Raw genomic sequence first — 27,022 nt, 5'->3', positions numbered from 1 at the left:
GAATGTTTCCCGAGTGCACGCGAACTCTTTGTACCGAAATATTTTTCGTCGCTGCAGATGCACCGTGGCACGAGCAAATATAAATCACGGATTCATTGCTCTATAAAAAGATCGACGCAAACCTCGACCGACACTCCGGCCGAATATACCACGACTCGGCCATTCAAAGTTCGAAAATGGCAAAGGTTCGCTTGGGTATCGCTAAAAGCGATTGAGGAGGTTGTCTCCGCCGAAATAGATCGAACGAGGATTCGTTCCGTTTTAAAAGCCGATGTTACAGTAGTCGGAGCAGTTAATAAAACTAAAGAAAAATAGAGTCGCTGTACGTTCGTGCTAAAAGCGTAAGTTCGCATTCTAACGAAGACAGACGCGCACCGAAAGGATTCGGGAATCTGGTGAGCTGACATTTATGGAGATAAATTTTCAGTATTATACCAGTAGCTTTCCAACTATCGTTTTAATTAAAATCAACCGTCGATTCGAAATTCTTTCCTTTTCTTCGAATTCAACGATTTTTATACTTGCAATTTTATACTTCTGCAAATCGATTTATGATAGCATTTCAGCCCGACTACTAGTAAATCACCGAGAGCCGAACGAACGTGGAATGGAGAAGAAAAGGAAGAAGAAACGGGAACGATGGCGAGCGACGAGGCAAACGTTCGACTTCCTCCGTTCGTCGAGGTCGTTCGACCAACGATCGTAGCCCGTATGTGGAGCATTGTGTCGAGTCATGGGACAACGTGCATGACACACTTCCGTGTGCACGTATATCGATTAACATGAAATATTTATAGTACGGCCAACCGAGTGGCCGATCCGGCCTTCCGTGAGGCCTTTGCTGACCTCCTACGGGACGTCCTCGACTTCCACGTCTTCTCTTCGTTCCCACTTTATTTCCACTTTATGAGCTTTTATTGCTTCACGCTTTGCATTGCGCATATTCGCCGGCCAATCGTTACCGTCCTTGCGATCCTTGGCCATTTTTCAACGCGTTTCTATAAACTCCATCCATCTTTTCCGTTTCCACTTCCCTCTTCTTTTATTCTCTGTCTCGCGAGATTTTCCATGATCGAACAATGGACTTTGGCGGACGATAACGTCGTGAATCTAAAGAGGTGTCGCCAAAGACGACCTTTCGCCTTGCTTTTACGAATCGCATTTACGAGTCGTTTATTCGACGATTATTACGTTTTCACAGACTCGTATACGCTTTTTCCATCCCTTTGAAGATTACAGTGGTTAAACTCGACGATGATTGAATTTCTACAAGAAATAAGACGAAGATCCAAAGAAGCTTTCGATTGACAATTTCTTCGAAACGTGTCAATTCCGCGAGGGATAAGACCGCGAATCGAGGAAAGCTTCGATTAATAATCTATGCGAAGACTCGTGACCGCGGCAACGTATATTGAAAATCGATATCACGTCTACGTTCTTGCACTACACCCTCACACTCTGTGCCAGACTTAGCGGTCGTACAAGGAATTAGAATTTAATGCAATCAAGAGCGACGCCGTCCTGAGTATCCTGACGCGCTCAACAATTTAAGCGAAAGAAAAGCGCCGTTCCTCGTTGCTTTGTCGATCATTTCGAATCGACTAAACTAAAAGCAGCGAAACACCGAATAATGCCTCCTTAATCGATCATTATACACGACTAGGTATATACTCGATATTCAAAGGTTCTCCAGAGAACCGTGTTTAATCGGCCAGTTCGATTGTACGAGCCTAGTCGGTTGAATTTTCACGGCAACGAGATTCCGCGCGAGATTCCACGAGCAACAGTTATTTCCATGGAATCGCGCATAACCGTGAGCTATCCGGGAAACACGGTATAACTGCGTTCGTTAATTCCTTCTGTATCGATGCTTTGCATTCGAAACAGACCGCGGTTTTGGGATCGTTGATTGCGCCAAGTGAAAATCAGAGAAGCACGAGAGGGGAAAAAAGAAACGGAAGGAAACTGGAGAACAAAACGGGCAGCCGCACGAAATAGGTGAATCGCTATCTGCAAGCTCGTTACACGCCGTTTCGAGACCAGTTTCGCAGCCACTCGTCGCGACTTCGCGATTCCAAAGTACCAGCGGAAGTCCGCGCCCGGTTCTTTCGTTTCCAACTCTGTGCACGCTCGCCCCTTCCTCCTTTTGTCGTCACTTTCTCGTGCCGCGGTTCCGTCTAAATGGAAACTCGAAATTTCGGCCTGCTAACTACGCGTACAGAAGCCTGGCCAGCTTTTGTCGACACTCCCGAGATAGCCCGGACCTGTTTTCATTTTCTCCATTTCGCCCAACCCCTCGTTTTCTTCAATTCATCCTTCTCTCCTACCTCTTCGTGCTACCGCGTTTTTGTTTCCCTACTCCATTCGTTCGCTATCCGTTCCCTCTCTTGCGTGTTTCTAAAAATAAGAATAATAAAAAAAAAAGAAGAAGAATAAAAGAGGAATAGGAAACATTCAACCGCGTACGAGCGTTCTACGAACGCACTACGAGGGCCAATGTAACGTTCGCGTCCGCGGAAAGATTTCCACTTGCAAAGTTGGAAAAGTATGTCGGTGAAGTTGTCTTGGCGCGAACGAAACCGAAGTTTCGACGATTGAATTGTCGTTAAGACGTTGCTTAAAAACCGCTAAACGCGAACGTGAATATTCAATCTACGGCAGTGAAAAGGGGCTGGAGAACAAAACGCGAGAACTCGAGTTCGCTGTAACTTTTTCTTTCCGGATGAATCGTGAAAGGTTTTGCGGAAGAAGTTTCCACGGCGATGGCAGTTTCCAGGCCATGCAACTTCCCGGCAAAGTCCACTGAATAGATTAAAACGCGACGTTTCAGGATCTTTGCGAAACATTTCTTTTTACAATTAAACGTTTGCTTTGCTTTTTTCTTTCTTCTTTTCTCCCCCCCTTTTTTTCGTTTGGCTTTTAAAATACATATTTACGAATAAAGGCACGAATCCAGGCGATGCATCGTGACAGCCATGATGCAAATTACGATCACATAATACGGGATTTTTTACGAGCAATCCGGTTAGAACGTTAACAGAGGCTGCTGCGTAGTATTTCAGCGTAACATCCCGGTAATGCGCCCGGACATAATGGCCGGCCCGTAATGTATTCCATAAAAAAAAAGAGACATTAAAAGCCGGCTGAACGCAAACTTCCCTACACCGACCGAATAATCTTCCATCTCCTCTCTTTATGGATTTCTTTGATAGTTAACAACCGCGCGATTAAAATCGCGATTTAAAATTATCCACTATCGAATGGAGCTTATAAAAGTCGATTGATCGTTGAAATTTTTGATAATCTTACAAAGCGATTGTAACACCAGTGTGCGATGTTGCGTATATTCTAATTAGAAATTCATTTTTAAATGCGGTAGAAAATTATCACAAGCCTCGTTGATCCTTTGCCTTAATAATATCGTATCATATTCGTACCGCCTAGTATAATCAATGAGACAGCGAATTTTAGCGCAGCTATGGGAATCGTTCTTATTTCAGCTACTGGAAAAATCGCGGAACGAAAGTTTAAGCTGATGGTCTTAAAACTAGCTACATTCTCATACTATTAGCTACATCTTTAAACGCTAGTAAACAGGAAGAAGTGTCGCGTTGCAATACCTTCACAGTGCAGTTTCGCTTCGCTGCGGCAGCGTTCCGAAACGACCAAAGAAAAACTACAGCCCCGCGGAATTTCAATTTCTCGCTTTATTACGTTTCGTTGCCCTAAAATAACCAAGCGAAAATCCTACGGATTCACGGATCCAAAAAAAAAAAAAAAAGAAAAAGAAAGAATATTCCATGGCTACACGCAATCCTATTACCAACATTACAAAACGGTTTTGCTTTTCCTATCTCTTTCAACCTGCTTCTCCTTTGCCGGCCTATCTTTTCATGAACAAATTACGGAAACGATGCATTCAATTGCCAGTGAATATTGCACGCAGTCAATCGACAGAGAATTACTCTGCCCAAGCTCGTGCTCGATCGGATCCCATTGCCATTTTCAACAGGATCGATAACAATTACGGTTACGCGCCATTAATAACATCCGCGCGTTAACAAACGGAAACACAAGACCAGAGTATTCGACAGGGTGTCGAACTATTCCTTGACCAATCTCAGACACGCGTCGCGACAATTTACGAAACGACGAGGCGCTGGGATTCTCCGTGTCGCGTCGATCGAACACGCAATTCCCAGTTTAGTAGCTCTCCTAGTTCTGTCACTAGATACGGATATATTGGAAAATATATTGTTGGAAATTTTCGTTCGATGTTTTTACCGGACACCCGGACACTTGAGGAGAAAATTATAGGTTTGAGGAATTAAAGAATTCAAAGTTTGAGAAACGCAATTACGCTGGCAGCTCAGAGCTTGGCATCTCCCTTTGATTAAATCTATACCGAATTTACTATAGTAGCATAGTATGAAATTGATACTACGAATATCGATGGCAATATTCTTCAGCTGGAAAAATACTTTCCGAGTGTAACGGAATTCTAAGCTTTGGATTCTATAGAAAAATTCTTGGATTCTTCGACTATATGGAGCGACAATTCCAATTTCTAGGCTGTAGATATCACGCCACCGTGTATAGTGCGGATATTCGTATTATCATATAATAGAATCTTCGAAGTTGCTTCGTATCATAGGGAATTAATTTTCTTCGTCGCATTGAACGAAAGAAGAAGAAACAAAAGCGTCTATGTCGTGTTTCTCTAAACTAAACCTCGACTACGAAGTTACCGTTTCCTGACAGATACACCGATTTGGTTGCACAGTCCCGTTCGTGGTTTCCTCGGCTCTCATAATCGTTTTAGGGTAATCGGTGTCCTCGGGTTATTCGCTACGGGTGGTACAAATGTTCGCGGGTCGTACGAGGCGATTTATCGTTGAACTTGCAGCAGTTTGATCGCTTTAAATGGGGGCACCTTTTTCCCAATTACCAGTTCAAATTAATCGTTCGTACGTTTCCCGTAAGATCAGATTTCCACGTGCGTTCCACGTCCATTTCCTCGATTGAATCAATTCGAAAGTGGTCGTTACCAATTACACGGATGAAAAACACAAGAACGTTTTGGCGAACACACGAAAAACGCGAATGAAAGTCGATACGGTGGCAAATTTTCGCGGCGCCAAATAAACGCGTAGTCGAGAACGGTACGAAAGAAAGGAGAATCTCGACAGAAGGCAATTTTCCTTGCGAGAGGCAGAGAGAGCTGAGAAAATTTATCGATGCAAACTATTAAGACTCGGCAGGGACGAGGCGAGTTTCAAGGACCATCGAACGAAAGGCTAATTAGAGGAGTTCTCTTCATTGCCCGGAGCTATGCCATCGAAACTGGGCTGTTTGCACCTCTAGCTCTGGTCGTTTCATCGTCTAAGAATAATTGATTCTCTCCTTGATGTCCCTTTCGAATCGAACGTTTGGTTACCTTCCGAATTTTTTGCGCCAACGAAACTCCAGCCATGTTGTCACAGTACTTGGCCATCTAATTATCAACACTCAAAACTTTCCGAATTTTTCACTTTTCTAGCAAAGTAGTGGGAACCTGTGGCAATTCTAAAGGCAAAATTTACCGAGATGACGCGTATGTTTCTAGCTTTTGCCTTTTTACAAATTACGAGTTCCACCGTTTTTAATACGCGCGCCATATATTTCCTGTCCTTGTTATTTTACTAGGCATCCTGAATTTCCGTCTTCGAATTTTCGGATAACGAGATGGTCTATGATTAATACAGAAAGAATAAAAATAGCAAGAAAGTAAAAAGAAAATCACTAAACTTCGGATATGTTCGATGTTCGAGTAGAATTGCCAGATCACAGGAAATATGGAGGATATTCTCCTGGCCAGGGACAACGCTCGATGAAAGATCGTACTGACAAAACTTCGCGTATCTGAATCATCTCGCGTACAAGTAGCAAATAAACTGCGTCCAGCGTAAAGCAGTGTCACAGTTTGCGACCATGAGGTTCCTTTGCTGACACTCGGCTACGAAAATAATCTTCATAAATAGCGTGGCGTATGTAAAGAGGCAAAAGAACAGTATTCAAAGCTCGCGCGCAGTGTCACGCCGCTTTTCACCAACTTTTTTTCCGCGCAACTTTCGATAAGGGGGATTTATGAAGTGCAGTTTGCCAGGAAATTCCCGTAACACCGAGTCGCCGTCGCTGTGGTCATAAACGGAACTTCCACGGAATATAGTCAGGCGCCGCTTAAGACCCTCTTGCGAGCCGCGTTCACGCGGATTACGATTAGCAGCGGAATTTCAGGCGACGACGATGTGCTACCGCGCGTCTCTACTTCCCCGATAACTTCAATTTGCATCCTGTTTCAACCGCCAACAGTCATCCAGGAGAAAAGTTCGCCGAGGGACGATGCTTAATTATTTGATACGTTGCTAACTTCTTCCGAGATATTTTGCGCAAAATTAACCCGCTTGTAACTACATCGGTATATCTGTGTTCGACTTTAGGTCACGCTTGCGATGTTGATGAATGGTACAGTGGACAGCAATGAGAAATGAAGAGAGTTCTTGCGGATGAAATTGGTGATTCAGATTGTAGCACAGACATTGTTAGGTCAGTGAAACGGGGATAAAGAATATCCGACAGTGACGATGTTCGTAGTGATAAATATATCGCGCATGTTCACGCAAATTTGTATTTTTACGAACATAGTTAAAAAAGTGAAACCTATGTAGAGGATCGTTTTATTTGTTCTATATCACAACGAGTACTATGTGTTTTTAATATTTCGTGTATTTTCCCGTATTATGTGCGTTCGAATGATTTTACGAAAAAAAGAAAAAACGACGCTCATTTATAACTTCGTTCCGCACGGTAAAAACACCAATCTGCGTTGCTTCTTTATTATCGAATATATTTTTTTCTGCATAAAATGCAGGAAAATTAACGCGTACCACAACTAGCATTTCGTTAAACAATTTCTCCGAAAAATTTCCCCCTATAATATATATAGAAGACCGAACTTTTTCAGGCGTTTGTCTCGGTAAGGGACTGGCTCGCCGCGAGTACAATGCGATTACAGGGATAAAAACGTACATACGTAATGAACTGTCGGGGGAGGAGGGGGCAGCTGCTTGAATTTGAATTCCAACCGTATCCTTAATGCCTAAGAGCGTCTGAAACACGCCACGTTCGTGCCACCGGCATGTTCCAATTCGAGTCACCCTGTCGCGTCGTGTGTGCATACCGTGCACGGACGTTTGCGAATTCGTCGCGCGGAAAACGAGAAGAATACAGCGTCTCGTGGTCGAAACGCGTGCCCTCCGACTTAACGCGAAAGTAACCGTGAAAAAGGTGCATTGAAAGAACCGTACCTCGTCCTTTTCCACGAAATCTTGGTAATCGTACAACTGCCGAGGCTTAGCTTCTTAAGATTTCGACAGAAAATTAGGGAAAAGCTGGTGTAGTAAAATTAAACGGTCCATTCTCCTCCGCCTGCAGGGATTCTTAGAATGCTAATCGTAGAATTGGCGAGATTTAGAAAGAAAATTATAGAAAAGGTTGGAGAATATAGGGCGGCAAGATTTAACAAACTCCACTTTCGTCTACTTCTCATAAAATCTCCGAGTATCTCGATGGCTAGATTCGAAAAATCTCGGAGGAAAAATCAAAGGAGAGTTCCGTGGAATTAAATATGGACGACCCAATTTTTGCACAAGATTCACGGTGGCTCGCTGCGCGGGCCAAGAAACAAATAGAGGTCAATTTATTTTCGCGGGGCGAAGCAAGTACATAAACTGCAGGCGAAAATACCATGTCTAGACGAGGTTGAAATAGATCGAGCAGGCCGCAGTGATAAAGCTAATTTCACCGGAGCCCGAGAGATTATCGAATTTGTGGTCAGAGTGTGTTGCCGCGCGTCAGGCTGGATCCGCCGCGTGCAATACGAAACCAACTTTCTCGCTTAATCAGTGAGCTTCCCTTCGAGGGAAGGAAAACCGAACAGTTCTACTGTCGGTTCGTTTAAACTTTCGCAGCAGAGGCGAACAATAGCGAATTAACTGAACTGTATCTTGCGAAGAACTCTAAGAGGAAACAGCTTTCTGCGAAAAAGAAGAATTATCGTTGGCTGGATATTTTGGTTGAGACGCGACGTCGTCGTTAAGATTTTGCTATGCGATTCGGCAGGAATATATTTTTAATGGCGCAACGTATACGACCGGTTGCTTCGCGTTATTGGGAATATAAAGCTGCTACGTCGTCGCGTCTAACCGATGACGCATCGCTTCTCTGTACCGAGCATGATATTTCCAAGCCGCAAGACGAGTGGGCAGAGTTACATTTTTAATGGTACAATGCACAGTCGGTCACTCGTCTGCATTGGGATTTAAAAATATAAATCTCGAAAATAGCGTGTGCTTAAAATCGCAACGACGTCGTGTAGCTCGTTTGCACCGAGCTTCGTATTGCCAGGAATTAAATTATCGATTAAATTTTTAATAACGTAATGCACGAAAAATTGCGATTTCCCTGTTATAAATAGAGGCGTAGTCACAATATGACGAAGAGGTTGCATCGTTTGTTCGTATCGGCCTTTAAGAATACAAACCTTGCAAATCTACAACGTCATTGCTATGCATCAGGAAATCACGACGACGTCAGACGACTCATCTATGTCGAAGTCTATTTTTCGAGGCTTATTTACGTTGCACGGCGTTGAAAGATCGTAAATCGAACGAACCACGAGGAATTTCGACTCGTAACTCGTCTGGCTTATAGGGCGAACTTGACCCATTAAGCAGGTTGGATTAATCAAGTTTGTAACCCCCTTCTTTGTTCTTACGTAAATTTAGTAGCTAAGGCTTCGTCGCCGGGGTTCCGGAAACTAAGACGACGCGTACGCGACCATCAGCCTATTTCGCACCGTCATAGGTTTCTATCGGTCGTACATTGAAAGACAAACAGGACACTAGATCGCTCTATGCGTTTCTGTTATAATATAATTCGGCCATAAACGATTATCGATCTGAAGCCGAGCATAAATGGAGCATATTGTTTGAACGAGATAGGGGCGAGCGAAAAATTACGCCGCGCACACCTGAAACATTCAAGCGGAAATCGATCGACCGAGACTCGCACAACGTGCACATACGGAGGACGATAACTTTCACGAGCTATAGATGTTTAAAGACGCGGCGATAAATATTTGGAGAGACCGCCCACGGAAACCGGGCTTACGGGCTAGGCATCGAGCAATCGGAAATTCGAGACGTCTGCCTTTCGCAATCAGAATTTTGGTAATCGTTAGCGTATCACATTTTAGGGGACTAAAAAATCTCAAATCAAAGGAAAAATCTACGTCGTGATTAGAAAAATTGGAAGATTTTCGCGATAGAAAAAAAGAGGTAGATAGTTGATCTATACTTTCAGCAACTTCCAAATACATTTTCGCGTCTCGTCACTGAGTTAATGAAACGTTAAAATATATAACACACACACACATACGACATACATATACGAAAGAGTTTTCTATGATAAGCGTTCAGATACTTTGGCGAGCTATCCGATCTCGTGGAAACGCGTTCAAGGTGGAGAATCTGCGGAAGAAAATCTGCTGGAAGAAAAAAAAAAATAGCCTAAACGAATCGTCGACTGACATCGAGGCTGATCCAACGTGATCCGTGGCGAGACGAATCGAGCGAAAAAGGCGTGTTTCCAAGGCGAGAACAGGCAGCCAGGGAGATTTCAGTTGATGAGAAAATTCGAAAAAATCCTGGCGCCAAGCGGTCGTATCCCGGACAAAAGAGGAGTTGATTTTTAACCCTTTGCCAAACCCCTCGTTTCGTTTCGCTCTTCAGCGCGACAGTTTCTCCGCTTTTTGTTCGCCTCGCTTGAAAACGTCGGATAGTCCGAGATCCTTTTGGAGAAATAGGAACGATAAGTCACTGGGAACGATCGCGTGACGAGCGAGCAAATGCTCGGAGCACTCGTTTCTATTCCGAGCCGGAGACATTTTCCGGTCGAAAACAATTCCATAAATGCGAGGCGCCGTGATATGCTACGAACGAAAGATACACGACCCCGCGATTCGTTTCCTCGCATTAATCTCCATTCGAGCAGGTTCTCGCGAGCGTAACTACGACTCGAAAATTTACAAGCCCGAGTGAGTGGCGTTCGCGCGAAAAAATGAGCAGGAGAAGCGATGAATTATTACGCGGCGTGTCCATGTGTTATTCTTTGAGCACGCCGCGTGTTTTTTTCATAGACTTCGTCCCTGTAAATCTTCATTTCCGCTGACCCTTTTTTTCCCTTCCATTCAGAACGTAAAGGGGAAAGGTAGTCCTGCACGGGCTACGAAAACGTGTCCCCCTTAAAGGGAACAAACCGATAACCGAGATGCTGACTTAACGACACCACAAGAACTCGTTTAAAACACTGCGACAAGCAATCTGTACCGTGTACATTACTGTACATACGCACGCGATTTTAACGAAGATGCTGCAACAAGAATAAATAGCTTATCGATAAAAATCGCGGTAACAAATACTTTCGCCGTGATAATCCAAACTAGTTTGCAGTTTGTTGATAATTCTAGCGTTGGGTTTCCACTAAAATTATTGCATCCGACGACGATTGAGATGGAAATAAACGTAGAAAGACAAAGTGGAACGTATCTCCGTAAGAGAAGACGAGTGGCGGAGAAGAATGCGAAGCAAAGGGGGAAAGAGCGAAGTTCTGGCTTAAATTTTTGAAAGAGTTCGACAACTATCCTGCCTGCGGACTATTCGCCAACTTTCCAAGTAAAACAACGAGAAACAAAGTTGCTTCGATTAAAAGACCAGCTGTTCGACGCGTGAAAGTGTTTAACCGTGTTCGCGGTACGCTGCACGGTAGAAAGAAATCGCGAAATAAAAAAAAAAGCGATTGGGTAAAGCGCGTCGCGAAACTGGATATCAAAATTTCAGAGGGTGACTGGTCGTTATCCAGGATGAATTTAGGAAAAAGCAACGAAACTGGCCAACTTTTTTCTCTGTTTTCGTGGGTTGGACACTTAGCGGCTTGTTTTTCAACTCCTACGTCAGCGTACCGTGACGTATGCACGTCCAGCTCTTTTAATCGCGTGTGACCTACATAGCCGCGGCTCGTCTTCTGTTTACTCGCATGTAGCCGCGGCGGATATATCGGTATCTCTGGATAATTCGCGTGCCGTTTAATTCCAATTGTCGCAAACCTCGTTGACATTTTTCGCTCTATACGTCCGCCAGTTGATTTCAATTTGCAGCGACACGACCGCGTATCTCCGTGGCATTCTGATTCATTCGAGTCGACGAGCGATCCAACTACGTTTGCCCGATAATTCCCGTGAAAAAATAGCCGACGAGCCCGATCAATCTCGGCTCGCTGAACCATTCGATTATCCTCGACGAGGAAGCCATAAGAAATAGGGTAGTGGAAGCAACAGATTACGAAAGGGATCGCCGCGGCTTGAAACGAGCGGCTATTCAAAGAAAACGCAGCAACGGAATTTTTAACGGCCACTTTTCGTCCACAGACTTTTTCGTCCACACTTTCTAAGGACACGGGCCCGAGCTGATTAAGGTCGGTCAAGTGGATGAAAAGGAGGTACCGAGGGAAACATAACTCCGCCAGTCACGATAAGACGGTGGAAAACGGACGATCACGCGTCTAGGACGGTGTTTCGTATCGCCAGGATGCGAATTGATCGGACGATCCAAGCTCGCGCAAACAGCGACACGTTCAAGGCTGAAACTTTCCTACTCAATGAAAGCATTTGGTTAATTGAAAGTTGAAATGACGGCGGGAAATTTGGCCGCGGTTCTGAATCAATTATCCATCCCTCGTCGTGCTTCGAGTTTCCCAACGATGGAAAACCCCGGCATCCTCTCTCGTTTTTTCTCGGGTCGGCGAGAAATTAATCCCAGCGCTCGAAATTCGGTTCCATCGATTGCCTCGGTGTAACGAGCCCGGCGGAACGTCACGGATAACGACGCTCCTCGGTGGAATTATTTTTATACGAGAAATATGTAAAAATACATTTATACGTGTAAAGTACATTTTAATTGGAGGCAGGGACTCGCGTAAATATTTGCTGCTTCAAGAGAAACTTCCCCTGCGACTATCTTAGCCAGCGAATGGAGTTCCAAAGGTATCTTAATGGGAAAAAAACGAGCAACGAGGTTCACTCACTGTGAAGACGATCGTCGACCCTCGCCTGAAGCATGTTGAAGCTCGAGCTTGGCCGATACGGCTGCTGATCGCGAATGCCGCCGCACGCGAACTGATAAAAGTCCTTGCAAGGATCCACTCCCTTCTTCATGAACGCCACCATCTGCTTCGACGCTTCCTCGCAGGCTTTCGAGTCGCACAAACCCTCCGGGCCATCCCTCTCCCTGATGCAGGCTTCGTCCTGGAATGGAAATTCTTTTTCTCGTGTTTCTACAATGCTTCCTATCTTCCTTTCTTTTCTTTCTTTTTTTCTTTTTTTTTTAATTGTACCGTCACTTGACAGGAGCGAAAAGCAATTCGAGTTAGTGTCAAGGATAGCATCAAAGATTAGACGGCATTACGAGGACAATTTTCCGTATTCCGAGACGGTAAATGAGGATACGGGAAACGACTGAAGAACAAAGTTTAAGGATTAACGAGAACATCTTGCCGAGAGGCGAAGGATATATTTAATCGTGTTATACGTTCAGACGTTTCATCGTAAAATTATTAACGCGTGGAGAGACGTCTTCGCGTTCTATTTCGCTAATTCGTTCGCGCTATGAACGTCTACTGTACTGGATCGTGAATGATCGAAGCAACGAATGTTTTTTTCCGAAAGTTGACTCGATTCCTCGGCGTGTAAAGGTGAGCTGCTGGCTTCTTCCTCTTCTTGCTGGTTAACGCGTTCAAGTCGCGGAATTTTTGCCAGCGAAATCTGCCATCATACGTCTTCCTCGAAAGAGACGAATGACGCGAAACGAAGTTCGGCTCTCGCCGAAGATAAATAAGAAGAAAAGAGAAAGGGCAAGAAGGTGTGAAGAATCACTGGCGAGTTACGTCGGCAACCTATTCGACGAGTTGCTAAAAATTCGAGGACCTAACGAAAGGCCAGCCGTGGTTGCGTCCACGACTTTCATTGTCATCAATTGCTTTTCATCCGGACCGGATGGCCGTACGTCTTTTTGACAGAGACGAATGATCGTTCCGCCAATTGTGCCTTACTTCGCCAACAGACCGGATACGACCGAGTGAAATTAACGTCAACTCGACTCTCCAGAACTCTTCGTTTATTTCCGTGAAAAACAGCATCTAAGTGTAAGAAATCGTTCGAAATCGAATCCCTTAGCTGCGGTACTTTGATAACTTAACAGACAAGATCCGATATAAATTGAATCGGTCAGAGGGAAGGGAAATGTGACAAGTGCAAGTTTCTTCATTTTTTTTGATTTTCATATTATTTGCTAGTTAAAAAACGTGTACTTTTCGTACAGTAAGGAAAGAGGAATAACTTGTTGGAGGTGACGTAGCGACATGTAAATCGCCGTCGAAACATTTCACCCTTCAAGGAAACCTAATCTACATCGTCCAGTTTAGCCGCCGCGAACCTCGTAAACATCATAGAAGCCATGTTATCAGGCAGTTATCTGCTATCGAGCCGCCAAAATGGGGCAAGTACGATCTCGACCCTCGATAAATCCTTCGAGTATCACGACTCGTTTCACCACGACTCGTCGGCTTGTCTACTCTACGATTACCTCTGATTTCCTATATCGATGTATCTCTTATTAATCTGATTAATCGGAATTCCTGCAGACTAATCAGACGTTCGTCTTGGGCGATCCGATCCGGCTTGCCTGGCGCGAGCGACTTACTCGTCAAATTTCTCGATTCAGAGACGCGAAGCTTGCGAAATTCTTCGCCAAGTCGTCCGCAAAATTTCGGATTCTTCAACGCACGCGAAATGGAAGGAACCGCCGAAAAAGATCGCGTTCCCCATCGCAAGGGGAATATCCTCTGGACCGATGGTTTCTTCGATACGAGGAGTCTCTTGATACGCGGAAAAAATGAATTCAGGATAAATAGAATGAAATTACGCTCGTAAGCTTTCAATTTATATTCCAGGCACGGCCTACCGCTCTCTATCTAAATCACATCTTAGAGAAGATGGCTGAGCTCGTTTCACCGTGCATTTACCTCGTCCCGAGCTAACCCGCACGCACACACCGCTTACGGAGCGAAATCGTAGCTACGACGAGCACGTTTCGTGGTTGAACCTCGGTTACACGTAAGAAAGCGTTCCAGATGCTATGGAATGCAAACGGAATTTTCGCCCGCCTTTGATGCCAAGCGTCGATCCTCAACGTGAATTCTGAAGTTGTGTGTATGATATGCGTCTGCGACAAGGAATACGCTGTTCTCGTTAAACGCGTATTTCTCGTGGTTGTGATATTGTGTTACAGCAACGAGGCACGAGGGATGTGTTCGCGTGACATTTGGTATATTTGAGTTTCGTCATAATTCATCGTCAACTATTTTTAAATTTCTTACTTTTCCTCCTCTCGTTACCGATTATTTCTTTTTTTAGCAGTCGAATTTAAACTACCTTGTTAGAACCAGAAGACTTCTCGTTTTCATCTGCTGTGATATCCATACGTGAAGTATCAGCAACATTTTTCCACAATTTAGTGATCTTTAATTCGCGTTTAATTCGAGTAACGCGCATTACGCATAACCCGAAATGTTTCGAGAGGATGGCAAATACGCTGGATTATCCAGTGGACTAAATACCGTGAAAGAACAGGTAGTGTAGAGTACCTGTTTTAATCAGACACTTCTGACTGTAGCAACTTTCGAGTTGGAAGTTCGAAAAGGAATGAAAAGAGGAAAGTTGCAAATGCACCGGACGAAGGAAACTTGGAAGAGTGAAAGAAGATGCGGCAAAAGGATGAGGGATTTCCTCGTCGATTCAAGAGTCCGGATGGGAAAAAATAAAGGTCAGGAAGAAGGGCGAGACCTTGATCCAGCGTAGGGTTGACATTTGCCTCGAAACCTTAGCTCGTAGTATGGCTTCGTCGCGGTGCAGCACGTGCTGTTCTAACGACCCGGCTCGAACTTCCATCGGGAAAAGCATTCAACGACTCGAATCCATCATTTGTCGGCGACGCTGAATATTCGATGTCGAATAAATCATCCACAGGATTCTCCATATATCCACCACAACGACAACTACGATCTTCTCGACGTTCTCGATTCTCGTTTACCTAATCCTCGTTACCTAGGATCGTGCAAACGTTTTCGAAAGTAAACTGCACAATATATATCCTGTATATTCGGACGGCGTATAATTCACATATTTGACCGCGATTTGAAACCAGTTCGATCTAATTAAGTCTCAAATTTTCGTTTGCGTGAGGTGCCAACACTTGAAAATCCTTTCAATTAGTTTAACAGTTACAGCTACGAATTCCAAAGATTCTCTCGATATTATACTTCGACATCGTTTCTTGCAATTTGATTCTACAAGAAAATTGAGCTATTTATAAACCGTGGTCTGGTAATAACAAAGAACGGGGCTGTTGGCTTTTCGTTTTTATACGAACCAGCAAGGTTTAAAAAGGCGGACAAAAATGAATACGCAATGAGATTAAGATAAACATTGTTAGTTAAGCTAGAGATATTTAAGCGAGATATTCCTAGCGTGAAATAGCTGTATATAAGGCAAATGTGTTGAGTTAGGGGAACGTCAGCGGTATATTACGTCGATATAATCAATCCTCTGGCTACGTCCGGGAAATTCGAGCGGCAATCTGCTTCGAGTCCCTCTAACTACCACCGCAGACGTAATTGCTGCAAACTTATTAACAGGCTAAAACCGAGCGAAGACACGGCGAAAAAGAACCGTTTAATTGATCGTGGATTACCTGCAGGCTTTTCTTCTCCGTTTAATCCTCCGGAAACGGCGTTTAACGTGCCAAAGAAAATTTGACGATTATCATACAACCGAGACGATTACGATATACGATATTTAATAAGATCTGGTGCCGGAGAACGATTCGAACGAACGCGTCCGCCGAGCATCGACCGCGCTTTAAATAAAATAGGGCGTCAGCGAAAGGCGGCCTCGGTTCTGATAATTCCCCCGTAAAAGTGTCTGTAACGGGCGAAGGGATTTTTATACAGCTGGCCAGGCAAATTGAACCACTGTTTAATCGAAACGTATGTATTGCGCGCGCCACGTCGAGTTTCGTACTATTCGCAATAAACTAGCCTGCACGACGATTGCGTATAAATTCGTTTCTTGCTCGTCTATTTTGAAAGGAAGAGTCGGTGGAAATTCGCTTTCGGGTGAAAGTAAGCGCGAAATACTTTGCTGGTTTTTCCAACTTTTCGACGAAAGTGGAACGACAGGAATTTGACAAAAGAGAGACAAACTCCGAATGAGATGGAAGCAATTACGGGGCTTGACTTTGCGGCTGATCGATGTATCAAATCCGTTGAACAGAGTTCGAAATGCGATAGGTTTCCGATATATGTGTGTATAACTCGGAATATGGATATTGGTATCGATTAATAGAAGTTTGTCGGGCATCTCGTAAATGCACGTTGATGACAGACTAACGCGTAACAGTCATTTCTGTCGGTGACAATGAAACCATAATTGATAACGTTATCCTGGAAATTTCGAACGGCTGTTGATGATTAACTACTCTCCTTTCCTTTTCAGTCATCGCGTACATCACTCGTTTATAATTCCTTTTTTTCTTTTTTTATATTTGGAATTTCTCAAACGGCGAAACACGTCGTTCGAGTAACTTTAAAGTTACAACGCCCCTTCGCCCCGCGGTAATATCTCGCCGATAGAATTAATAAATTCTTGTCGAACAGACGGTCGTTCGAGGGAATCTATTTTTATATTCCACAGTTTATTCTCGCCTCTCCGCGAGACGATCGATCGATCGCACGTTAACGATTACACCCCGGCCTTTAACCCCCTTTCGAATTTGCAAACAGCTCGTTTCGCGGCCGAGCGTCCAAGCTGGCAAATATTTTTTCGCTCGCTGTCCGCGAACGTACATTAACTGGCATCGAAGTAGCAACTCCTGGAGGCAACGAATCCGCGAGCAAAATTAATGTTGTCCGTAAAAGCAGCGTAATCTCAATAACCCAGCTCTGCTAACAATCAGTTGAAACTTGTAAACAGCTTCCTTCTATTAAAATCTTCTCGTTCATATTTCCCTGCGAAAGTATTTCAAATGCTCTGCTGCGAGTTGAAATATCCGACTCATCTCTATAGATCGTTTAGGGAAGAAGAAACGCGATGAATCTGCTCGATGGCGATCAACGTATAAACAGCTTGTCCAAGTGCATATTGAATTACGATCGTCGTATCCAAGGACCTTTAACTGAATTATAGCTTGCTTAATGTTAATTGAGAAGCCGCATAAGGATAACTGCGAACTGATACCAATTATACGGCCATTACTCATTCGAGAACAACAAGGGGTGCTACGCATTTAGCTCTGTTGAAGGTTTCCGGCAACGACCGTGTCAAATCCAATTGAGATTACATGCTCCGTGTATAATCGCGTTCTATCCTGTTGATAGCGACGGTTCGCATTCCAAGGCATCGAATTCAGATTCGAGGTACTTCGTCGCAAAGACGCGAAAGAACGAACATTCGATGTTGCAGATTTCGATTTGTGCGTTGTGATTCCCAAGGGGCGTACGTTTCAAAATATTTCCTGAATGATCAACGCGGTTATTGCATACACGGATATCATTTTATATATTCTACAGTAACATTTTCTATGAATTATCTTTGACAAATATACCGCGGAATTGTAAAATTTTAAATATACAAAAAATGCACACAATGCGCGTAACATGTACACGGAACAATTTAACCAAAACTTCGGTATTAGCCGAGGTGCTTTGAACTTTGCCATAATTTTATCTTCTGCGAAATTTCAACAACGAAAGCTAGCTAAACACGGCCAGGTATCGTGAAAGCGTTTGATCAAACTTTCCTTCGATTAAATAATTAACTGAACCTAAATACATGTACGACATTATATGATCAAAACGTTTTCTACGAACGCTAATGGACTTTTCCGAGTATTTTCTTAGGCCCGATCCATATTACCTCTCTGACAATCGAAGTTCTACCGTACATTCAAAATAGGACACTTTCTGCCTGATACCTGATAGGTGAAACTATTTATTCTTTACACAGTCGATAAGCGAAACGGTATGTTGTTGTTGCAATTATTTGCCTGTTACACGAGGATGAACAATTTTAAAACATATCGAGCAACGCTATTCCGAGTTGAAGAAAGACTGAGAGACACCAGCGCGTCTCAATAAAACACGTCTAGAAAATATTCGATCTCGTTTACATCTGGAGAACGTCTCTTATATCGGAAGCGAATGGAGAGGAGAAAAACGCGAGGAATCAGCTAAAAGACGGAGTGCGACATTTTTCTCATTCCTTGGCGTGGCACGAGTTCGCGAAACCCTTCACGACAACTGATCGCCGAGATATATGGGCGAAATTTCCGTGGATAACCGCTCGTGTTTTGCTCGTGACGTCTCCAGCTTTGGCGACATGAAAGCGCGTGATATAACGCTTCAGGGAAACACTGCCGGTGAGGACATAAACTCTCACGGTCTGGCTCGCACGGACAAAACCTGTTACACCACGCTAACTAGCAAACAGCTTACAAATCGTGCTCCTTCATTGAGCCTAGACAGCAGCAAAGACAAATTTACAACGTACGTCGAAATTCGTGTGTTGCAGTTAAACGCGGAAATATCTTTACTTCATCGAAGTGATAAATCATCGCGAGCCAATGTACATGCATGGATACGCGGTTCGCGTATAATCGAACGTCACAATCTTTCAACAACCTATTGGATAACTCTATGACGTTCGGTTAGTTACGTGGATCGTTTTCACGTGAAAAATTGAGCCTCTCAGAAGCCAAACTGATCGACTTTGCTTTTTATAAATCCCTTCGTTTCGTTACGATCGATACTCGAATTGCTCGCTCCTGTAAGTTTATCGGTCGCGAGATGACAGCGGCGAATTCCAAGGTAAAAAGTTTCCACGAAAGATGGTAAAATTAGAGACTGGATAAAAATTCGGATAGCGATCGTTCGATAAAATAAGCGAACCGATGCATCATGCAAAAGACCGGTGATAAAGGTATCGATATCCCAGCGATCGAAGCAGCCTATAGAACACGAGACAAGACCGAGAAGCATCGAGTACATACGTCGCTTTATGGTGCAACCTTCGTTTTACGAGGATACCAGCCGACGTCACGTTGGATCTCGTGGAAATATCGTTCGGAACGTGGATCGGTCTCCCCCGTGATTTCATTTTTCGGGAAAACGCGACACGTCGATGAAATTCTCTCGGCAACGTCTCGAGATTTCCACTTACTATCTTGTATGGCGCGCTTTATATCTCCTTGACAGACATTTAAACGCCGATTTATGCCTCTTCATCGCATTGAACCGCGTGGAAAAACACGAAGCTCGTCGTGCTACCTCGAGTTGCTCTTAATTCGCTAGCAAGGGAACAACGATGCAGAAAGCACCGCGATATTCCATTGAATAGCGGAGAGGTCTCGCGCGGAATGGTAAAAACAATGGTGCGGATTTGAAAAGATGGCTGTCACTCACCACCGGTACGCATTCACGCGGCTGCTCTCCCTCCGGCAGCGTGGTGATGAGGAAGAGGACAGGACTGGTGACGAGCAAACTGGTGACAAGCAGCATCGCGAACGTGAGCAACGCCTTGTGCACGGCCTTACTTCGACGAAGCCAGTAACACGGCACGCAGCATATCCAAGTACCCTGTTGCGCGGCTCTCTCGACATGTACCTGAACAACCAACACGTTGCTTCGATTAACAAGAAAGTTGTAGTTGCGGAGTTTCTTGCTCGTTGCGGACAAAATTGCGCTTTGGATTAAATAGAGTTCGATACGAGGCAAGAGGGAGTAGAAGACGTAATATAAAAGTTAGAGAACGAAAGACACTGGAGAAGAGACGTTGGAGTACGTGAAATTGCGTTAACAAAAGATGGGTGAGAGCTTCTCTGCTGAATTCTTTTATTAGGACAGCAATCGTTTAAAAGGAAAACAGAGAAGGAATGGAAAAGAAATGTCGGGGAAATGGAATGTCAACACCATACTGGATTACCGTGAGACGACGGATAAGTGACTGAGTGAAAAAGGAGGATCAAACACAGCAGAATGTCGTCATTTAACTTCCATGTTATAGATCCTGCTAATTTCAACTGCTCGTAAACCGAGTATATCACCAGCTACTCGCAAACCAAACTGGTCAACTCCATTTTTCGTCAATTTTCTCCATTTCTTTGCGTATCTACGTGCTACGATCAATGTCCAATCTTCAAGAACCACGTGATTATCTTCAAAAAATTCGCTCGTAAGGAAACACAGCGTAAATGACGATAAATTTCAAGTTAAATTTAAAGAGACCACGTTCACGTTTCTCAACCTTTCTATTGGTAAAGTTGAACAAAAGATCGTACGAAAAGTCGCGAGGAAAAATAATTACCATTGGCTCGTCTGGAAGGCCGGATCCCTCTTCCGTGCCAGGATTATTTCCGGTCCCAGGGGGACCGGTCGGCGCGGCCGTAGTCGCGCCGGGTCCGGTGCCCTGTGCGTGCACATGTGCGCCACCTCCGGCCCCAGGGGCGCACAAAGTGCGAGGACTCAGGGGTAGCCTCACGCTTGCCTCGCCACGGGATCTGCTCCCACCGCCACGGGCCCCGCGGCCCCCGTAACCCCGGCTCACCGTGCACAGAGCCACATTTGCCGGGTCCCGTGGAACTCCCTAGCTCTCTAAAGGCCGCCAATCTCGAACGACACTTCGTTCGCGATCACCAAACTTGCTCAGTACCCACCCCGTCACCGATACTGGCCGAGTAGATCAGTCGATCAGCACCCACGAGTCTCTCTCCCACCTCTGCATATTTCTTCGTTTCTCGTTAATCTGTCGAAATAAGAAAATGGAATCTTTTATCTGTGTAACTATTAATATATTGTATGGTATTCTTATAGTATGTTATGTAATATATTCAATAACGAATAGGCTGCGGATGTCGATGTATTTATGGGAAATTTAGAAAAGAATTAGTACAAATATAGATAGTATATAAGTAAGATGAACAAATGTGTAACTATGCAAAGATGGTCTATGAAATTTTCCTGCAATCTCACGATCTACAGTAGCGAATTACAACAACTGTATAGACTTGTTAATTATTGGTATTTGGAATAATCTTTGAAAAATAAATTTGATATTTGGGTGGATAGCGAATAACGTTCGAACGATAGAGAACTTTTGTCTATTTAATGGTCGGTTTGATCCTCTTTCGAACACCGTGTAAAGATTAGATTCAGACCAGTAACCGCGACCAACTAAAGTACAGAGTTAAAAAGGAACCGCCGATAAGAATGGCTTTGCCAAATGTGCTCTCGGGTATCTTGCACACCTTTGGTTGTCTCCCTGGCATTGCAATTGTCGGGCTGATCTAGATAACGCGATCTTTTGTCTATGTAACACTCTCTAACTTTATCTTGCATTAACGCTATTGTTTAATACGTGTAATCTTATCCTTATCCTGTCTTGACGAAGAAGAATCGTCTCAACTTGCGCGAATTATTACGTACTAATTAGCACATGGATAGATGGAATTCAATCCTTCAATGTCAAAACGTCAAGCACAATGGACACGAACAGATTACTATAATCGAGCTAGTGAACAATTAATTGTCTCGGACGTCAAGTTGACGTGCGCGCACCTTCGTGACGAAACGTAGGTCTCTCTGAACTGAAATTTCTGTCACATTGATCATTCGGTTCGTTTCTTCAAGATATTGTACTAGGCTCGATTAATCGCTCGGTTGATCTCGAAGATAAGATCGTTCGGCTAAGAATTCGATGGAGCAGAGTGCGTGACACGGAATCGTTTGCCCTGGAGCGTGTCGCAAGAGCAGAATTATCCAGATTTTTCCATGCTTCTCTTTACGATGGAAATTCTTACGCAAAGCTGACTTCATAAATGCAACGTTGTTGCACTGGTAACAAGCCACGTGCGATTTATTTTCACATCAAAGTACGATCGTATCTAAACGACTCCCGATTATATTTCATTAGAAGGGAATTATGTTCGTGTTTAGCGGTGCGTAACACTGTGACTCATTTTAAATGGGACAAAAAATTTCAGAATAAGTCCTCTGCTCGAACGTAGATGTAGATAAAACAAGATTTATAAAAGCCAAGGTTACGCACGAATTAAGTCATTCTCCTATCGTAAGAAGCGATCTTAGGAGTCTACTAAATCGCCTTTATAGAATCCTCCGTTTAATCTGGATTACTTCCAAGTTGTTTGCACCGTGGGATTTCTAATTTATGCGCATTTCTTTGTCGCAGCGAAACGCACCGCTTCATCGACCGAACGCGAATCGAGAGCATTCTCGAAAAAAAAAGAAGGAAAAAAAGAGGGAATAAAACGAACGAGTTAAACATCAAGATCCGCGTGATAAGCTACGACAATCTTAAAACGTCCACTTGCATGTACGCTTTGGTCACGACTAGGCCGCCCTGCCTATCTCATTTATTTACAAGTAGCGTGATTGCCTTAACAATTCATTACGTTTCCTTCGTTGTTAACTTCTCAACTTTGAAATTTACATTCCAGTCGAAACACGGCCAATGACGAGACCAGCTGCTCGACAGCCAACCTTTCCATCGACGTTGTCCTGTCCAACAACCTTTCCAGCTTCCTAAATAATTCCATTGGTCGGGCCACGTGGCGGAGGTAAGAGGACAAATATGCTGGGAAACTTTGGCAGATTTTTCTTCCTACCGTTCAAATTACAAACAATACGAAACTTTTAAGCTGGGCCAATAAGAAATCTGCCGGATAACTCGATAAACCAGAGACTTTGCGTATAGTATATCCCGCACGAGCGCTGAAATTTTCTCAACATCGCGGAGCTGTCTCTCGTTCCGCGAATAAGAAATAAGGTTTTGTCGTTGACTGAAAGTTGCAGTCGTCTGATAAGAAAAGTATAAGCTGCCCGACGTAAAACCGACCCCATTCGCTAACCAACACGCTGCAACTCGCCAGAGACGAATCGGTCTTACGCGGGGACAGGCTGTGTACGTTTGCTTTGCTCGATTGTTCGCAACTTTAATACGAAACATTCGATAGATCGTATCTATCAGGGGGAAAACGGGTGAAAGGTAGTTTGCGTTAGAGGTTTCATGCATACGTATCATCGAGATGATTTCAAGAGTAGGTCGATCAGCAGTTGGTGGAGATTTGCCAGCCACATCAACGTGTATCGAATAATTTGGAGCGGGGCTTACGCTAATATCGCGCGGCGCGATAAGGGATGGCCGATCGGCCGTCAGGATTTATGAAAATGACAGCAGACGCGTCGGCATAGTTTATTCATAGGAACGACAGCCACCGAGCTGATATATTCACCGATTATTTTTTGCATCGGGATAAAAATATTCAGGGCCGATGCGAGATCACATTTTCCAGTCAATGGAGTACGTGATCGAGGCCTCGGAACCGCGGCGAAAAGAAAAATGTAAACGAACCGGCCGAGCCGAATCGGGCGTGAAACGTAAATCCAGAAAAGAATGGCAAGCGCACTTCCGCTTCGTGTCGCTGTTTCTCTTTTCGTATTTCACGCGAGCATAGAGAACGGCGGCTCTGTCTTCTTAAAGTTCGCCATCGAGTTACGAGGATCGACTACGCTTCGAATATCGCGTCTTTCGAAACGTTGATCTCGACCAACTTTTGCGCGGCCAGCCAGAAAACTTTTCCAACGGAAGCGGATTCGCTTCTACGCAGTTTCAACGAGAACGCACCGATCGGCGGGACCCATTTCGGATTGAAAAAGTTTCGGCGCACCCACGTCCTCCGGTTAATCGAACCGATGCAAAGTTTCCAGTATTTTTAGGCTCTAGCATTTTCGTATCGAACGTGCTCTACCTTACGTGCAAATAAATCCCAAGGTCGAATCCCTGACCGATCCATGTTCGCGAATTTCACTAAGATTTCGATCGACACCGATCGCTTCTTCGAAGAAACGCATACGTAGAGAAGCTACAGCAATTGTGTAAAGCTTAATCAATATCTGCGGAGTACAATACATCGAGCAAGGTATCGTATCGGAACATGTGGTCGTTTCAAGGGTAACGTATTTCTCTGTTTCGCGTAGGACGCGTCGTCAAACTGTGGCAAGTTTGATACACTATGCGACTACGAACGTCATACGGTGCTATTTTCGCGACATCAAACGTTACATGTAAACAATTACATAAAGTCGCCGAGGCTCAGCTCATTAACAAGGTCGTTAGTGGGTACAAACTGGTGCGAGCTTGCTGGTTCGTGTAACAATTTTTTCCCAACCTAACGCGCTACGCTTACCATTTAGAACGTTATTTATACGACGCTATATAAGAAAAAGAAGAAACGAACGTATCAGCCAACTCTCAGCAACAACGATTAATCCGGCATCTGAAATTTCCAATTGTAAATTTCTATCTCGAGGAGAATCTAAACGTTTACCAAGCAACGAACTTGCTTGTTTATTTATTGCAATTTATCCGAGCAAATAATCCGAGTTTGCTGGTTAACAACCACAGAGAAGATCAACGAAACCGACCATCAATTTTCACTCTCGCCGTGTATCATTTCCATACTATCCTCTTTAAAACGGAGAAAGGGGAAAGAAAAAATGAAAACAATCGATCGTCTTACCTGTATAAAATCCAGCAACGTGACGACGAAGCTTCGACGAAGATTATTTCCTGACGATTTCACTGGTTCGAATGCCACTTCCGGTTCACTGGATGTCCGCGGGAACGAATGACCGAAGCGCGGTTCGCGTATTTCTGCGTCTAGTTGTGGCGGGTACGGGATAACCGGAAGTCGAGAAAACGCGGCCCTGCTTTACGGCTGGGGGTAACACGCGGACTGTCGGACCAGACTCAACCTGCAACCACCGTGCCGCCTCTCTCTCTCTCTTCCTCTCCCACTCTTTCTCTCTCTCTCTCTCTCTCTCTCTCTCTCGCTTCGCCCACCACCTCCCCATTCTATTTCTCCCTCTCTATCTGCCTCTCGCCCCTTCTCTTTCTCGTCTAGCGTCCTTCTTCAATTTTATCGTTTTCTTTCTTCCATCTGCCTTTCGAAATCCCATTCGCGTTTCCTTCTTTCCTTTCTTCAATTCACTTGCTTCGTTCTCTCGCAACGAACGTCTTTCTCGCCCCATTTTCTCTATCTCGCTGTTTATTCCCTTGCCCTTTGTCTCCTCCCGTCTCTTATACAAATATTACCTTCTCTGTCTTTTCTTGCCTCTTCCCGTCTTGCTTCTGGCTTCGTCCACCTTCTCCTTCTCTCCAACATCCGCTATCAAAGCCCGGTCGCAACGCGCAAGCCCTCGATATTCAAACGTTGCGAGCGTGGTCTACGAGCCACTACGAAAGCTCCGAGTGCGTTCCTTTTGTTCGCCGTGGAAACTTTGTCAGCCCGGTAACGCGGCTCTAAATAATGGCTTTTTTTTCACCGAGTACACACCCGCTACGAATACGCTGCCACGGGGAAATTACTCGTTGCTTTTTGCCAACCGGGAATCGTTGTTGCCGCACGTTTATCCGCTTAATCTCACCGACAGTCGAGATCGATTAGAAGCTAGACGAGCTTCGATCGCCAATTGATCGCGTTCGCTGTCGTTGGATATAGCAGGATATAAGGGGAATCAAAAGTGTCCTTGAAGCGATTTCTGTCAAACTACGCACCATTCGATAGTTTAGCAAAAGAAATGATCTTGTCAACTTGTCTTCGACCCTTAACCGAAAGGCTGGTTTACAGGGAAAATTCGGATTTTCCCTATTTTGCCTGTTTCATGGAATATAGAAATTGTGAAAAAATTCTAGGGCACGTTGTGCGTCGATGAATTCTTTTTGACTTTTTCGTTGCCTAATTTTTTAATGAATTATAAAGCATGTTCAGAAAAAGTTTGTACAAGTATTTGCAAATTTTATTACTCGTAAAATTTGCCTCGTAGATTATACGTTTTACTTTGCTCGATACTTTCTTTTTCTTTCTTGCGTTTGTCTCAAATTAGTCGGTAAGGAACGTTCAAGTTCTTCCGAGTCCAAGTCCTCCCCAGAAGTCGTACTTTTATCTACGTATCAATAAAAAGAAAGTAAGCAACGAAATAAAAAAGTAAATATTGTCTGTTACCATTTTCTGTTGCCTTTCGCTGTTTCATAGGCTTGCCGCGAGCTTACGTCGTTTTAAACTACTACGAGCTGCTGTAATTGCTCGTTGCCCGCTTTTCTCAACTTCTGCATTAAAGCCAGCATCAATGAAACAGTGATCAATGCAGTGACGTTTTATACAGACAGAATAAGCTTAAAAGAAAGTAGAGTAAAAAAAAATGTCCACAAATAATGTGTCGTTGTTTGTAGAATTAGCTCTCTCTCTCCCTCTCTCTCTCCCTCTTTTTCTCTTGCCTCCAAATGACTTTCCAATCTTTTTCCAAAATCGTTTAGTACTCAACCTGCCTCCAACCAATTTTGTCCAACGCGACTGAATTTTTTGCAAACAAAATATGTCACCAATAACTTAAACAAGCAATATAATAGAAAACTGAGCATATTGAAAATATCTCGAGCCAGTCAGAAGGCTCCGGACAATTTATGAAAAAACCCAGCAGCTCTCGGGTTATTTGTTTCTTTGTCAGAATGGCAACGCAAAGCTTTCTCCGATATGCTCTCTGAATCTGAAATGGTACGCTATATTGGACAAGTGTAACTTCAATTCCGGTCGAGTTTCATATCGCGCATATTTGAAAATGAAACATAGTTGATAAAATAAAAATAATGCACACCTCTTGAATGATAGCTCATCCTTCTACTATCGATCAATTCTCAAAGATCCATTTTTTTTGGCGATCGCTTCCGTGAAACGCTATAAAC

General features: G+C 44.0%; 1 protein-coding gene across 4 annotated transcripts in view; it reads right to left on the bottom strand.

Moving 5' to 3' along the window:
- The window catches only part of LOC126871881 (neprilysin-1-like), a 73,720-nt gene extending 48,627 nt beyond the window's left edge, over window positions 1–25,093 (bottom strand). For 2 of the 4 annotated variants that reach the window (XM_050631187.1, XM_050631188.1), the window contains exons 1-4: window positions 24,801–25,091; window positions 20,570–21,007; window positions 19,669–19,869; window positions 12,181–12,400 (exon numbers count right to left, since the gene is read on the bottom strand). In XM_050631187.1, coding sequence (XP_050487144.1) covers window positions 12,181–12,400; window positions 19,669–19,869; window positions 20,570–20,572 — 424 coding nt within the window. In that variant the 5' untranslated portion in view covers window positions 20,573–21,007; window positions 24,801–25,091. Of the gene's footprint in view, window positions 1–12,180; window positions 12,401–19,668; window positions 19,870–20,569; window positions 21,008–24,800 lie in introns of those variants that run through there. The other 2 variants (XM_050631189.1, XM_050631190.1) reach the window with 2 other exon arrangements.
- Window positions 25,094–27,022: the final 1,929 nt, after the last annotated feature.

This window comes from Bombus huntii, chromosome 12 (assembly GCF_024542735.1).
Source record: "Bombus huntii isolate Logan2020A chromosome 12, iyBomHunt1.1, whole genome shotgun sequence".
NCBI classification, from domain to species: domain Eukaryota; kingdom Metazoa; phylum Arthropoda; class Insecta; order Hymenoptera; family Apidae; genus Bombus; species Bombus huntii.
The sequence above is the reverse complement of the archived record's forward strand: the minus strand, read 5'-3'. Positions and strand labels throughout refer to the sequence as shown.